This window comes from Pogona vitticeps, chromosome 6, assembly GCF_051106095.1.
Source record: "Pogona vitticeps strain Pit_001003342236 chromosome 6, PviZW2.1, whole genome shotgun sequence".
NCBI classification, from domain to species: domain Eukaryota; kingdom Metazoa; phylum Chordata; class Lepidosauria; order Squamata; family Agamidae; genus Pogona; species Pogona vitticeps.
In genome coordinates, this window is record NC_135788.1 from 111,710,781 (window position 1) to 111,724,721 (window position 13,941).

The window sequence follows — 13,941 nt, forward strand, 5'->3', positions numbered from 1 at the left end:
CCAACCTTGGGCCTCCAGATGTTCTTGGACTTCAACTCCCAGAAATCCTGGGCAGCAGAGGTGGTGGTGAAGGCTTCTGGGAGTTGTCGTCCAAGAACATCTGGATGCCCAAGGTTGGGGACCACTGGTCTATAGGACAAAAATATTAGCAATGTTTGGTTAGGCTGTTGTAATGGTCATCTTAGAAAGTCATATGGAGATTTATTGTTATTGTCTTAGACCTGCAGAGCTGGAAGGGACCTTATGGATCACTGAATCCAGCCCCTATCAAGGAGGCATAATGGGGAATGAACTCTCGACCTCTGGCCCCCATAGCTAGATGTTTAAAGGTGGGGAACGTTTGGCCTTCCAGATGTGCCTGGATTCCAACTTCATCATGTCTGGCCATGGACAATGCTTGCTGGTACTGATGGGAGTTGTCTAAAAGGGCGGGATAGAAATCGAAAAAATAAAATAAAATAAATACATAGTCTATCCACTGGTCTTCAGCTGAAAAGTATCACGCTAAATTGATGGGAAGGTTGCCCAGTTCTCTTTCCCACCTGCCCACGATTAACAGCTCCTTGTCACTGGATTGTGGTCTAATGCGGTTGTAGATGTCCATGGTGAAGAGGGTGCTGCTGCTGTTGAAGATCGAAGCCAACGAACTCATCAGAGCTGCCAGCATCACGGCTAGCATGAGCCCCCGGAGCCCTATAAGGATTGACAAAGGGGTCAGGGAGGAGAGAATGAATGTCTGCGTCTATTTCCTAGAGTTCAGCACTCAGCCCTATAGAAAGAGCTGGCAAGAATTCAAGCTTAAGTTTGAAGGAATAGGTTCTGGGAGCCCTTGAATAGCCGCACCCACACCTTTAGTTTACAAAGAAAGCTACTGAAATTGACATGAAACTCAATTTCTCTCTTACCACTTGGCATGAGGGACACCACCAGTTTTGGGTAAGCGATGTTGGAGCACCCAACCTCCGTGCTGCAAATTCGTTTGCATTCTTCGGGGATGACGCAGGCCACTTCGTCTAAAAAGGCAAAGGCAGCAGCCGACAGTCATCGGTTCCATGTTCAAACACACGGAATCGTGGTTTGGAGGTGTGCACCACTTCCTGTCCTCAGATTGTTTTTCTAAAAGAGTTGTTGGTTTTACCAGCCTAAGAGCCAGCTTCTGAATCACTGCCCAAAGCTGAGAAGTGCATTCTTATATGGTCACAAATCTCTGTGGGTCTCCAGGATTTCGAAAACAAAGGAAAAGCTAAATTGCTGTAGGATTCTTTGATACAATTTTAGATCTGCAGAGCTGGAAAGGGACCCTGTGGGTCATCCAGTCCAGCCCTTATTGGGGATGCGCATGGGGAATCGAACTCCCAACCTCTGGGTCCAGCTACAGAACTCTCCAACAGCTCTGTTGGACAGCAATCCCCAGCAGCCAGAAGGAGCATAACCAAAATTGTGGGAAGTACAGTCCAATTTTGAGGGCCACAATTCCCCACCTCGGAAGAGGTGAACCTTCTGTTTGGTGCTTCCACCCGTGGAACAGTCTCTTGTGCAAGAGATTGGGGTCACTGGATACTTCCTTGCTAAAGCTTAGTAACTGTCCAACTATTTGCTCAAATAATTGTTGGGCAAACGGAAGGAGTAAAGAGAGTTTTTCCCATTGTGTTGACATATAAGGTCAAGCAACACACACTCCCTAACTTTCTCCATAATCCTGCCCTCCAAAATACTTTTATCCATAACCATTGCTTGTTTCAGACAGACTGTCCTACAACTTCTTCTCCCAAACAACCTCCCATCTGGTTTTTCTGCTTCTGGATGCCTCACAATGGACTTTCCCCAACTATTTACCTGGATACAGGATCCGGCTGATCATGCCAGGCATAACCATGAGGAACATGGGCAACAGCTTGAGGTAGCCGCAGAGGATGCAACCGGCTTTGACGTGGGTAAGGTTCTTCCCAGCCAGGCACCTCTGCACTATGACCTGCAAGGGGTGGAAACAGGAGGGTTTGCCATTCCCAGGTCTTCAATAACATTATTCTGAGTGAAGAGGAAGCCCTCTGATGAAGCAAAACAGCTACCCCGGGTGTCATCTCCAGGGCAGCCATTAAAAGTTGCAGAGTGGAAGACAGGGTTATCCACCCAGAAGACCTTCTGTACCAGCCCCACTGCAGTCAACAGGAGTCATGCTTTGCAAAAGGATTTGTGTGGACAACATTGGTTATTTGGAAGGAATGTGCAATTTAATTGTCCAACCTAGGCACCAAAATGTTCTGTTTTGGCCCTACACAAGTCACTGTGGGTGATGTCCGCCAGATTTCTGAACTGGGCTGGAAAGAAAGGGGTGCATTCTGGAATACTGTATATGTTTTCTCTAAAAAATGTTTCTGGGTATGCATAGATTGCCTTTCCAATCCATATTAAGGGGATGTGGTCAGACTGCATACAGTAGGATCCCCATATCCATTGGGGATTGGTTCCAAGCCCCCTGTGGATGCTGAAATCTGCAGTTAATAGTGAACACGATAGGTAGGTAGGTAGGTAGGTAGGTAGGTAGGTAGGTAGGTAGGTAGGTAGGTAGGTAGGTAGGTAGGTAGATAGATAGATAGATAGATAGATAGATAGATAGATAGATAGATAGATAGATAGATAGATAGATAGATAGATAGATAGATAGATAGATAGATACGTAGATACGTAGATAGATAGATAGCATGGTAAAGAATGAAAATCAGAAAAAAAATCATGTGTATTACCAGAACTGGCCACTAGTGAGCAGAAGAGCTGTGTATTCTTCACTAACAAATATTAATAGCATCGTGTCTGGCTCCCTCTATTGGTCAGTTCTGGCAATACATGTGAAAATAGTTTTTCTGAATGTTTTCCTTTTAATATTTTAAATTTCAGATCGTGGATAGGTGAATCCGTGGATACCGATCCCATGGATAAAGGGGTCCTACTGTAATTAGAGGTTAGGAACCCCACCTCAACATCACCCATCCTTTACCTGGTCGCTGCACCAGTACCAGACAGAATTGATAGAAAGACCGAGGATCACTGTTGGCCAGGGCAGGTCGCTTGTGACAGCATCTCTGATCATGTGGAAAGAGTCCTCGCGGGGGAGGTAGCAGGAAGCTGAGATGTTGTAAAGGTCCGGGGTGGGAGAGATGGTTCTCTTGGGAAAGGCATTCATATATTTGTCAAACATCCCTTGGTAGCCTCCCACCTCATGAAAGGCTGAAAAGGAAAGGGATAGGCAATCTGAGATCCAAAAACTGCTTTTCCATTCTGATTTTCGTTCTAAGCTCCCGTTACTCTTCCCAGTCTTTCTGTCTCCCTCATCACCTTTCCTGGGCTTCTTCCAGCAGAAACAAAGGGCAGAATCCTATTTCTTAAGATCTTACATGATCCTTTCTTCAACCTTGAGTTGAAATTCTTGCTCAGAATGTAGAAACATTCATTTTCAGGACTATGACTAAAAGAAAGGTTTCCAGATTCTGGTTCCTGTTGTCATGTTGGAGATGTGAGAGGAGAGGAACTTTCTTCTGCAAGAGCTCAACTGTGTCCACCCCAACTTCTAATCTCTAGTTATTCCAAATAAAGTGTTTTACAGCAGGACTCCCATATCAGTGGGAGATCAGGTCCATCGGTCTTTCTCCCCCTCTTGGAAATGAATGAATTCTCTTATGTCACATGCACACCAATTTTCTCACCCACCACTTTCCTATGTTTTATTTATATGACCACCTCGACCCAGTTTTGGGGGGAAAGCTGCAGAAGAGACACAGAATTTGGGATATCCTGATGTGGCTCCTGGTGGAAGCGACAGACTCACCAAACCCCATGAGAACGAAGGCTCCACCGATCATGACAAATGTCTGAACGGTATCTGTGTACATCAGTGCTGCCAATCCACCTGCAAGAGAAGCACAAGAAGCGCATGTGCAGGTATTAGGAAGGTGCCTTAGGGTGAGTCAGAAGCGTCCAGACATTGCTGACTCAGTATGGACCATGTTTTCACAGACCTCTCTTCCCACACCCTATAAAGCAGAGGTCCCCAACCCCCGGTCCGCAGCCCGGTACCGGTCCGTGGCCTGAGCCGGATTGGGCTGCCGAGACAGACCTCCCGCCCCCCGCATGCATTCACCCCCGCACAGCCCATTTGTGCCTTTGTGCACGCTCCAGCACACCTATGTGAGTGCCGCACCAACATTTGTGCATGTGCACTAGCGCAAGCGTGCCCATACAAGCGCTGCACCACTGTTTGTACATGCGCATGGGTGCACACACTCCTGAGAAAGAGAGAGAGAGAGTGCTTGTTCGCACATGCACGCGAGCAGGGGGGGTTGCCCCGACTTCCCCAGCTGGTCCACGGACTGCAAAAGGTTGGGGACCGCTGCTATAAAGCACTGTGCATGCCAGCATAATCGTCACCACAGCTGGAAGTCACTCTCATGGATTTCAGATAGAAGCCACTCTGTTGTCAGACCTTGAAATAGCAAGGATTTGAACCTTGGACCTTTGGTATGCAAAATATGTGTCCTGCTAGTGACCTACAGCAGCCTCCGCTTAACGGTGCTTCCTTATACTTTTTGATGCTTCAGCGCTTGCAGTTTTAGCAGCTGCAGGACTTTTATCCCTTTTTATCCCTTTGCAGCCTAGATCTGGGAAAAGACCAAACAAATACCCTTTTCTAGGCTTTCTGTTTTGTAGCGTATGTCTCTCTTGTGGTACTGGGTACAAGTAATGGTCTATTTAATTTACCACTCTCTCAGAGGAACGGCCAGCCTAGAGAAGGCTAAACCTCCGTATATTTTGTGGTTCCTAGTCAATGCACAGGTTGCTAACTTGGTTCCAGCAGAGTTCCTCTGCTCTCACTTTCAGGGTTTCCTGACCCTCAGGGATTCAACAGGTGAACTCCTCCGTGGCGTAGAGAAAAGCTTTGCCTACTACAGGAGTTTTGTTAAATTGCTACGTTAGGAAAGCGGGAAGCATCATAACTGTGCATCTATGTCCCATTGTTATTTTCTGAAAATGTGTTCTGAGGAAACCACCTACAGTGGTGCCTCGCTTAACGAGCGCACCGTTTAACAATGAATCCGCATAGCGATGCATTTTTTGCTATCGCTAATGCGATCGCATTGCGATGTTTTAGATAGGGAAAACATTGCATTGCTATGATCGGAAAGCGTTTTGCTTACCGATCTTTGCATTGTGATGTTTTACAAACAGGTGATCGGCGGTTCCAAAATGGCCACCGGGTCAACAAAATGGCCGCCCACAGCGTTTTCGCGCCCTGCCCTCGCTTACCGGGCGGCGAAAATGGCGGCCGGATGGAGGATTCCCCGCATGGCGGTGAGTTTTTCCCCAATAGGAAGGCATTAAACGGAGTATAATGAGTTCCTATGGGTCCCCCCCCGCATAGCGATGAATCCGGATAGCGACGTTAATCCTGGAACGGATTAACGTCGCTATGCGGGGCACCACTGTATTTTGGCTTGCAAGCTCTCTGCCCAAATCTGCAGGCATCTGAGTGTACAAGCTACAGTTAAGCATAAATGAGAGGAAAATACTCTGCACATGAACAGAGATTCTTCTTGCCTGTTTTGAATCAGGACTGCATTAGCCCCTGATCACTAAACATAAACCTCAAGGCCTTAGCTTCATACTTTGACCCAAGTATTTGAGCCAATCTCAACCATGGCTTGGAAGTAACTTGTTATAAATAACAGACGGTTTGATTTTTGTATTCACCAGGGCCACCCTAGAAGTCAAGATTTGGTCCTGAAAATTTTGGGAACAGAAGGTTGCTGGCCATCTCAAGACGTTTTAATTTTTTTTTCACAACTGCATTCAGAAAGTGAGATGTTTAGCATCACAATTATTTTGGCCCAAATATGTACACATACCAAATGCTGGCTGTGATTTTCCAAATATCTAAATATCTTAGAGACAGAATACTTGAAGGACTATCTTCTGCTGTGTGAAGCTCCCTCTGGACTAAAATCTAGTGTGGGGGGGGTTCCTCTTCCTTGTGTAACAAGCTGGATCTTTAAACCAAGAGCTAAGAGCGGATCCACATATTAGAATAAGGAAAGCTACAAGATACACACTACAAGATATACAGCGAAGGTCACATCAGAAGGTAATGCTCAACCATCCACACCACCCAGGAAGACCTCTTACAATGAAATGCACCTGCCTCAATCATCTGCATATTTAAGATGCTTATGGAGCATTCAGAGAAATAAAGTTTGCATCAAAAATGCATACATTTTAAAACTAAATGCAGCTACACATGTGTACAGTTGAAACATTTTCGTCAACAAGGGAAAATGCATATATTAGCTAAAATGTGTTAAGAAATGCATGCATTAGGGAAAATGTGTTAAAATGCATTAATATGAACAGAAGGTGGGATGTTAGTATGCAGGTGGGGTAAGAGGAAATGCAATGAGAACAAGATATGTAAGTTTTCAAGCTTAGCCTGAAGACAGAAATATTATCTGTGGGAAGATGTACTAAGCACCTGTAAGACCATGTAGCAAGAGGAAGCTTGCTCATTTGTGGTTCACACGCATCAAATAGAGAGCATAAAGAGAATGTTGGAAAACAGAGGAGGTCTATGTATGTAATGTGGCTAATACACAGAGCAATGTCTGTGTTTGGGCAACATGAGTGAGACAATTTGCTCAAACTCTTAAGCAAGACATATCAGGAGGAGACAATTTGTCAGGCGCCACCACGTACGTAGGACTAAATGGAACTTCCCTAGTGAAGAGAAGCAGATCTGGAAGAAGCTCGGTGGGGAAAATCATCACTCCATCAGAGATCTGATTCTCTACCAGTGTGATTGTACACAAAGGGTGAAAGCGTTTGGCTGCTGATTGATTCTGGAGCGCATCCCATCATCCTCATAAAAGTAGGAACATTTTTCTCTCTTTGTAATTTCTGCTTGATGGGGCGTGGAATAAACCCTTCTAATGACAGAATCTCTAGCTAAGGTAGAAATTGCTATGCGACTGTTTTTGCTAGAACTCAGCAAAGTTAGTTTTTGCGTGACTCCATGGATTCAACAAACAGCATAGGAACTATCTATGCTAAATAGGAGACTGAGGGAGACATACTGTAGTCCTAAAAAGTACCCTTTTTGAGTTTCAGTTTCCTTCAGAGTGTTTCTAACTACAGTGGGGTCTTGACTTGAGAACTTAATCCGTATTGGAAGGCGGTTCTCAAGTCAAAAAGTTCTCAGGTCAAATCTGCATTTCCCATAGGAATGCATTGAGAACCATTTGATCCGTATCTGCTCTTTTCCGTCCATAGAAACTAATGGGAAGCTGCTATTCCACCTTCGACCACTAGAGGGGGATATTTTGTTTCTTTTTTTCTTAGGTCAAGAAAGGTTCAGGGAAGGCAGGGAAAATACAGTCCAGGCAGTACCAGGCAGTCCGAAGACTCCCAATCCACTCTCTAAACGCTGGGAGGAGTGAGGAAGCAGACAGGCACCCTTTTCACTGGCCAACAGTTAACCGAAAGTTCAAATTTTGCACTTTCCCTGCCTCCCACGTGGTTTTTTTCAGTTCTTAACTCAAATCTAAGTATGTAAGTCAAGTCAATATTTTCCTATGAGAGTGGTTCTTAAGTCAAAATGTTCTTAACTTGAGCCGTTCTTAAGTCAAGACCCCACTGTAGAGGGTGTTTAGCACAACCAGTCAAAAGTCCTTGTACAGCTTTTTGACCTTCCCCTCTCTATTGGATTTTCTGTGCTCAGAAGAGCAGTTTAAGCAGCAGTGGTTGGAAGCCCACGTGGGTTACAAATATAAGATATTGTCTGGGGTCTCTGTAAAATGTTGTGAATGAAGTTGAATGACTGTGCAATAAAAGCATCTTCCAGAAGTTTTTCTAGAACCTAAAGGCCTGTTTGTGCTGCCGCAATAGAGAATATTTGGGATTAGATCTGTATACCTGTATCTTGCTGAAATCTGAGGTGAAATTGGTGAGAACATGAGAAAAAGCCTCTTCCCATTGCTAACCTTTGTCAGGTAGCAAACCCCTTTCTGTTCTGGGAAGCTTGTTAGGCTGATTATATTAAAAGCCTTTCTGCATTATTTCTTTTGGAGCTGACTCAGTTGGCTACTATTATTATTTTATCCTTCTGTAATCTGAGATGTAATTTTATTATGTTCTCACTGTAATTTACCATCGTTAGCTACCTCAGCGTAGAAGATGGAACAATTAAATATTTTATTATGCACACAGAGACATTTACTCTTCCTTAAAAGGTAAAGGTTCACCTTGACATTTAGTCCAGTCGTGTTCGACTCTAGGGGGCGGTGCTTATCCCCGTCTCTAAGCCGTAGAGCCAGTGTTTGTCCGTAGACGGTTTCCGTGGTCACGTGGCCAGTGCGACTAGACACGGAACACCGTTACCTTCCCATCGTGGCAGTACCTATTTATCAACTCACATTTACATGCTTTCGAACTGCTAGGTTGGCAGGAGCTGGGACAAGTGACGGGAACTCCTTCCATCACGTGGATTTGATCTTACGACAGCTGGTCTTCTGACCTTGCAGCACAGAGGCTTCTGTGGTTTAGCGCACAGCGCCACCACGTCCCTGCTCTTCCTTACTTCTTATCAATCTCTGTTTTGGTCTCTTTCTCTGAAGTGTGGAAGACCGAGATTATATTTGTCCGTTTTATTTCTGGTGTTCAGGCATGAGTGTCATTGATTACCCAATGACACTTACATACTCACCATGCTCAGAAAACCCAAAGATTTACAAAAGGTAAAAGATCATTAGGAGGGCAAGCTCAATGTCGGGTATATTACATACTGTCAAGTTACATCTGACTTTATAGTGACCTTGATAAGGATTTCAGGGCATATGATATACTTAAGGAGTGTTTTTATCATCCCACCCCCAGTGTGTTTCCATAGCTAAATAAGGACTGGAAGCCTGGTCTCCCAGGTCTTATGCTCTCACTCTGCCCGCTATACTGCACTGGCTCACACGGTTGAGAGTGGGGTCCTAAGCAACCCAATCAGAAGTGCACGGTCAGTGTTCACAGCATGTTGAATATTGGGGGAACGTGGGTAGAAAATAGAGGGAACAGGTATAGAATAGGGTATGCTGAAAATGGAAATTGACTGGAATATTCATGCGGAGTAGAGATGGGCGCAAACTGCCGGTTCGGTAGTAGGTCCCCCTTCAGAGGCCGAGTCCTGGCTTCTCTGCCCTGCCTCCTCCGGGCGCGGCCTCTGAGTGGCCGTCGGCCAGAGGGGGCGGGATGCCAAACCATCAAGCACCTGTTGCAGCGGTAAATGAACCAGGTGAACTGCTGCACTCATTTCTAATTAGGACCACTCCACATTATGGTGTCCCCCCCCATTTGTGATAAATAATAAAGAGAAAACATTACTCAAGCCCCATCCTCTAATTTCATAATCATTACTTATACTAGGGATGTGGTGGCGCTTTGGGTTAAACCGCAGAAACCTCTGTGCTGCAAGGTCAGAAGACCTGCAGTCGTAAGATCGAATCCACGTGACGGAGTGAGCCCCCATCACTTGTCCCAGCTCCCGCCAACCTAACAGTTCTAAAACATGCAAAATGCAAGTAGATAAATAGGTACCACCTCGGTGGGAAGGTAAATGGTGTTCCGTGTCTAGTCACGCTGGCCACGTGACCACGGAGGATTCTCTGCGGACAAACGCTAGCTCTATGGGTTGGAAACGGAGATGAGCACCGACCCCTAGAGTTGGACATGACTGGACAAAATGTCAAGGGGAACCTTTACCTTTTACTTACATTATGCCTACTAAATCCTATCTCTTTCTGTATCCCTCCCTCCCTCTCTCTCTCACACACATGCATGCATGTGCACATGCGCACACTCACATCACTCTATATGTGGGGTTGCCAACTTATGAAGCAGCCTTGGTTGCTCTCTTAGGAAGTCAGACCTGCAGCCATTAGTAGGTGTCAAGACGTTTCTTTCTCTTTACCACCTTGTCACAAAAAGTACTGTATTACCCTTATCAAGCTTCTATCAAACAAGAATGGCAGGTCACCCTGTCCGCCCCGTCTCCCCCCCCCCCCAGTCACTTGGCAACCTGATTCCCTATTGTATCAGTTCCGGCTTCCTGTTGGGCACCCAACCAGCCTGTCCTCCCCTCACCCCAAAGACCCGTTTAACCCCTTGTTTTACCTGTCACTGTGTAAATGGTGGTTATGATCAGAAGGGCTATGACAGCCACATAAATATTCCAGCCCAAGGCTTGCTGGATAAAGACGGCTCCTGAGAACATGTCCACCTGCAGAGGAAGAGAACAGGCTCATCAGGCCAGAGAGCAAGATGAGGCACGATTCGGAAGGGAATTAGTCACAATTTGGCACTGAGGCAATCATGGTACCTAGGTAAGAGATTCTATCCCACAGCCCCATAAACTGCTGGCCGAAGGGTTTCTGAGGGTTGTTATTTTATGTACTATCAAGTCAGAACTGGCTTCTAGCAATGGTGATAGGGCTTTCAAGTCAAGTGAGAAATTTAAAGGAGCGGTTTTTACCAGCTCCATCCTTTCCAGTGAGTTTCCATGCCTGAGGGGGGATTTGAACCCTCATCTGAGTCCTACTCCATCACCCTCTTCACTGTTACACACTGGGTACTTTGAGAGTTATACTCCCCCAGGCAACATTTTCAGGCTTTGCTGGTGATGGAATTCCCACACTAGATTCTAGGCACCATTAAGATAGCATCTTTTTCTCCTACCATGGAAGAGGTTCCACCCTCATCTTCCCATTTTAACCTGCCTCCTATTTCTGAGGCGCAGAGTAATGACATACTGAGATTTTGGTGAAGATATACATAAAAAGAGAGAGGACAGAGAGGTAGAGACGAATTCGTCGGCCTCCAAAGCGTTTCTTCAGGTACTGTGGCATTGTGATAACCTGTGCAGGGGTAGGATGGGGGAAACAGAGAGAAAGATGGAATTGTTAAAAAAATGTGGGTAGTATTTAGAATGCATTGCCATCAGGGCTATCTCAACTGAAACCACAAGCCAAAGACTCAAATGTAAAGCACTCTGTGCACAATAATGTATGTAACTTTTAGCATCATGTGTTCCTTGCAGACAGTACCTTTTATTAAAGGTAGCAAATAAACTCTGACGTAAAGGGTCACAAATCCACCCACAGAACTCCCCACATAGAGTAGGGTGGATAGAATAATGGCAGTCCTGAGATACAATAAACAAAGCCAATTACTGGAGGTAGAAAATGCTTTTGTGTTGTGTTGCAGAAGGGGGAGAACTGTGAGTTATGGGGATGAAGTACAGGTACCCTCTCTTATCTTATGGGGTTACTTATGGCTTTGGAAAGATGTGAAACTCACTGGCTAGAATCTTGCCACACAGGAGTGTGTGCACCATGTGTTGCTGAGGCAGCAAGCAGTGAACATTGCAGCACAATGTAAGTGTTATTTCAGCCAGAGTGCGATCTTAGGGTGAACGACGCCAGAGTGACTGGAGGATCAGCCACACATGACTGCTGTGAATGTCAAATGGAGAGGAGAGCCATGTATCCCACTTAAGATTCATTGGAAGAAAAGTGAGATACAAATCTAATTTGTCAGTCAACAGAATAGAAAAATGAAGAAGACTCCTTTTCCCAAACGCTACTGCTTTAATCAAATCTGGAGCTCCCTTTGGGTGTGTCTGCTTTGTTTAAAGACAACAAGAACAAAGCAACTTGTGCTCCCGGTCAGAGCCTGGATAGGTCACTTATTTTGGACTGCGACTCTCAGCATCTCCAACCAGCATGACTAGTCCTATTCTCTTCTGGGAGAAACAGTCCAAAAAGCCTCATGCTTTGATGGACTTAATCATGCTTGATCCACTGCAGCATTTTAATCCAGTCCGATACAATTGAAAAAGGGATCCTGATAACAATTAGTCCAGTTCATGGCCCATATTTTTGCGGGTTCCCATCTATCTTCCCAGAGAACCCAGTGGCTGCCTCTTTCATTCCTAATCTAGACTTGACTGCAATTCCTGTCTGGGCCCTCCCCTTTGCATCTATAACGTTGGGGGTGTGATCAGACAGCTTCAAAGGCTGTCCAGCTCCAGAAAGGGTTGCTTTAACAGGAGCAATCTCCCTTAAAGCAACCCTTTTGCCTGCCAGGGAATTGCTTCAGCTTGTCCCTCAAAAGTAGAAGCCCTACAGCTGAACCAAAAAGGTGCCGTTTGAGCAAAGATTGGGATTGGCCTGAAGAACATTTCCTTCTGCGTCGTGGGATCACCACATGTAATAAATTGCACTGGACTGCTCCACAAGCGGTCCAAATTGCGATCTATTTCTCCATGGGATCACACCCTCGGTAAAACTGTTGTCATCCCCTCCACCACACCGTCCAGTTTTCATATGCCTATGGAGCACATTAGAACGGAGGTGGGCAGAAATGTGTCTCAAGTGTTTTTGTGTGGTCTTCGCTTAACCCAGCCTCCTCTTCTTCAAGCATTAAAAAAAAGTTGCCACTCTTGAAATCTTGCAGAAGTGGCAAGGCCTTTATTTATTTATTTATTTGATTTATATCCCGCCCATCTGGTATATTCTACCACTCTGGGCGGCTACCAACAGATATATACTCATTAAAAAATACAAAGCCATTAACATAATCAATAATAAAAAACAGTGCAAAATATAATGATAGATAGCAAAGGAAAAAGAGTTAAGTGCTGGCAGGAGGGAAATAATCCCCTTCCTCTCCCCATTGTGCAATTTTGCAAGCGCCCCCCCCCCCCCGAAACAATCTGTATTTCCTGAACTTGGGAGAGGAGTTCAGCCTTCTCAGATTCTGTTTTTGGAGGTTTTGTTTTGCTTGCTTGTTGGCTGTCCGTGTGGCCCCCCAGAGGGTCCCACGGTGTGGCTTCTCATGTCCACCCCTACGTTAGATTGTTAGATTTAGGTCTCAGAGATCTGAGTTCAGATTCCTTTACAGCATGAAGCCTACGGTAATCTTAGACTAGCACTGACATCTCAGCCTGTGGGGTTGTTATGAAGGGGAAAGGATGGGAAGAACCCTATAACTGTCTTGGGTGCCTTGAGAGTGATCACAATGTCATGAAAGATAAATATAGTGAAGGGTGAAAAAAAATCACTTCTCACCCCAGCCGTGAGGTACACGGGGACAAACAGCCACCCAAGGAGGAGGACAATGTAGAGTGCCTGAGGAAAAAGAAATGGAATAAAGAATGAGATGGTTTAAGCTAACAATAACAGAAAAGTTGATGTCCGTGTTTCTGTGTCATTTATGTGGCAGGTAGGAAATTGGACAGGCAAGGTTTTACTCCGCCACTGAATTTAAGCAGCACCTGTTGAATATCTGTAGAAAGTTGTAAGGGATCTTCATCAAGTCTGATTCTTATTTTAAGGGCCAATCTACATTTTTAGAAGGGTTGCTTTCTTGAGTGGCCAAATGACATCTATTTGTCATAGCATTTGGCTTTCCTCACTGGCGTACCTTAAATGTTTGGTTTTGCTGTCCATCAGTGGAAGTTAATGGGCATGGACTTAATTTGCAAGCCTGAAGGGTCAGGCCAATATCTCTGAGGAAATCCTGTTTTTCACCAGAGGGGTTGTGAATTCCTGTGTTTAGTTTGGTTTGATCCGTAATTATTGTTGAAATAAGCACTAATTTAAGGTGCCGTGCTATTGTAATTCTGGTCTCCATTCGCCAAACTAGAAGGAATCTTCTCTTCCTACATCCCACCATCCTACCTACATGCTGCATCCCCTCTGAAAGAAAGAGACACCTTTCAGCCCAGAGCTTACATTCCACTCGAATCCTGCCACCGCCAGGCCGTTAGCTGCACCGGTGCCTGCCAAGCCCACAAAGTGCCCGCTCCCGATGTTGCTGGCAAAGAGAGAGGCGCCGATCTGTGGGCATAAGAAGTGC

The 13,941-nt window shown here is 45.3% G+C and overlaps 2 protein-coding genes across 2 annotated transcripts in view; one reads left to right on the plus strand and one right to left on the minus strand.

Moving 5' to 3' along the window:
• Positions 1-13,941, minus strand: part of SLC5A2 (solute carrier family 5 member 2) — a 28,284-nt gene that overhangs the window by 4,541 nt on the left and 9,802 nt on the right. The window contains exons 3-11 of the mRNA XM_020813534.3: positions 13,818-13,922; positions 13,152-13,211; positions 10,833-10,937; positions 10,198-10,303; positions 3,824-3,904; positions 2,996-3,225; positions 1,837-1,972; positions 906-1,013; positions 543-693 (exon numbers count right to left, since the gene is read on the minus strand). Coding sequence (XP_020669193.3) covers positions 543-693; positions 906-1,013; positions 1,837-1,972; positions 2,996-3,225; positions 3,824-3,904; positions 10,198-10,303; positions 10,833-10,937; positions 13,152-13,211; positions 13,818-13,922 — 1,082 coding nt within the window. The remainder of the gene's footprint in view (positions 1-542; positions 694-905; positions 1,014-1,836; positions 1,973-2,995; positions 3,226-3,823; positions 3,905-10,197; positions 10,304-10,832; positions 10,938-13,151; positions 13,212-13,817; positions 13,923-13,941) is intronic.
• Positions 5,629-13,941, plus strand: part of LOC110086415 (carbonic anhydrase 4) — a 45,406-nt gene continuing 37,093 nt past the window's right edge. The window contains exon 1 of the mRNA XM_072976872.2: positions 5,629-6,910. The gene's annotated coding sequence lies outside the window, so the exon portion shown is untranslated. The remainder of the gene's footprint in view (positions 6,911-13,941) is intronic.